General features: G+C 35.4%; 1 protein-coding gene across 1 annotated transcript; it reads right to left on the bottom strand.

Annotated features, from left to right (window-relative positions):
* Positions 1-990: 990 nt before the first annotated feature.
* On the bottom strand, positions 991-1,473 carry LOC149241051 (pathogenesis-related protein 1A-like). Its single transcript, XM_089367436.1, has one exon. It carries the CDS (start codon positions 1,471-1,473, stop codon positions 991-993), a length of 483 nt encoding a protein of 160 aa, XP_089223562.1.
* Positions 1,474-1,793: the final 320 nt, after the last annotated feature.

Genomic DNA, 1,793 nt, shown 5'->3' with positions numbered 1-1,793 from the left:
GAAAGATGATATCTAGATGAAGAGATATTGTAATGTCCTATCTTGTTATGTAAGTCAAACTACATAAAATAAAATTGAAAAAAATAACTCCACTTTTTGAAAATTTATGGTTATCTATATATATATATATATACTTGAGAAGTGGGATCAAATCTTCTGAAGTGCAAACCTTTTTTTAGCGTGAAAAGAGATTTGATCCCTTTTAACTCTTGGTCACTCTGGACAATATAAGCTTTAATTTTTTTATCTAATATATTAATGTGTTGTATAATTATATTTTAGGTTTTGTAGTTTTTATTGCTAAATTCAATAGAAGATAGTTTAAAATATATTTTCAAATATATAAATGAATTTAGCATCCTGATGTATGGAGCACTAAAAAAATTGTGTAGAGTTCATAGTTCAAATTTAAGATTCCTATAAATCCATATTAAATTTACAAAAAAATTGATTGGAAAAAAAAAAAAAAAAAAAAAAATAAATAAATAATAATTAGAATAAATATTGTAACTAAATATTTTCCAAATGATTTTATTCAAAATACATTTTTTAGAAATAAAAAATATTTAAATTATATAAAGATTACTATTCAAACTTGTGAGGTTAACAAATACTTATCCAATTTCAACCAAATTTAACCATACTTACCTTAATTTTAATAAAAGGAATTCCTAAACCATTTTCGCTCACAGTAACTCCATCTTGAACTTCACCAAAATACAAATACAAGAGATTGTTTATATATATATAGAGGTGGTATTCTCAAATATAAAAGATAAACGATATATGCCTTTTCAAACTACAACCTGTGGAGCATTGAGCGTATAATACAATGCAAAGAAGGCAGTCGAGAGGGCTTTATTATGATAGGCAAATTCACATAATCCACATACATAGTCGACGTACAGCTAAAATGAAGAGCGATAGTAATACGAAATATCGAACGTAAGGAAATAAAGCTATTAGGATATGATAGGACAGGAGAAGGATTCAGTATGGTGCCTGGCCGACTACATTTCCCGGCGGGTCGTAGTTGCAAATAACGAATATGCCGCCGTTATTACATTGAGCTTGAGCGCAGCCGAACCTGTTGGAATCTCTCCACACCCCCTGAGTATAGTGGCCGCACACTTGACCTTCAGCGCAGGAATTAGAAGAGTAATCATAGTATTGCTTCTCATTAACCCAAGCCGTCACCGCGGCCCCCACGGGATCTGTTATTCCAAACCCCTCGAAAATATTTTCTCCATATTGACCACCAGAGTGCTGCAGAGCGCAGTCTCCCGCGCGTTGGTTTGCATAATTCTGTGCGTAAGCCGCAATGGTGTCGTCCCACACGAGAGCGTCGACACTCACTTGGGCTCTCGCGTCATTGTGAGGAGATAAGAATTGCTGCTGCATATCTTGCTCTTGCCCGACTAGGCAGTACTTCGCCAATTGCAGGACGAAAACGTACTTCAATAGCAACTTCATGGTGACAGCCCTAACCCTAATCCTAACGCTCAATACGGAAGGGAAAAGAGAACACTCTCTGCCTATTCAATTCACTCTGTGAAAGAAATGTAAGTTATCGCTCATATTTATAGAACAACATGGGCTGCTTCCTTCTTGCAATGTCTACAATATGGTGGGACGCAGAAAGCGTAAGGAGTATGTTTCAGAGCGCATTTACCGTGCTAATTTCTGGGTACTGATTACGACTGGCCTTGACTGACTTGGAATTATAAAATGATTTCTGGGTACTGATTACGACTGGCCTTGACTGACTTGGAATTATAAAATGCGACGCTGCA

This window comes from Pinus tabuliformis, chromosome 8 (genome assembly GCF_031772625.1).
Source record: "Pinus tabuliformis cultivar Carrire ecotype Pingquan chromosome 8, CPIR1, whole genome shotgun sequence".
Classification (NCBI taxonomy): Eukaryota; Viridiplantae; Streptophyta; class Pinopsida; order Pinales; family Pinaceae; genus Pinus; species Pinus tabuliformis.
This window is presented reverse-complemented; position numbering and strand designations above follow the sequence as displayed.

What these genes read in the sequence shown, in the direction of transcription:
- LOC149241051 (XM_089367436.1), bottom strand. Translation starts at nt 1,473, where the DNA reads ATGAAGTTGCTATTGAAGTACGTTTTCGTCCTGCAATTGGCGAAGTAC.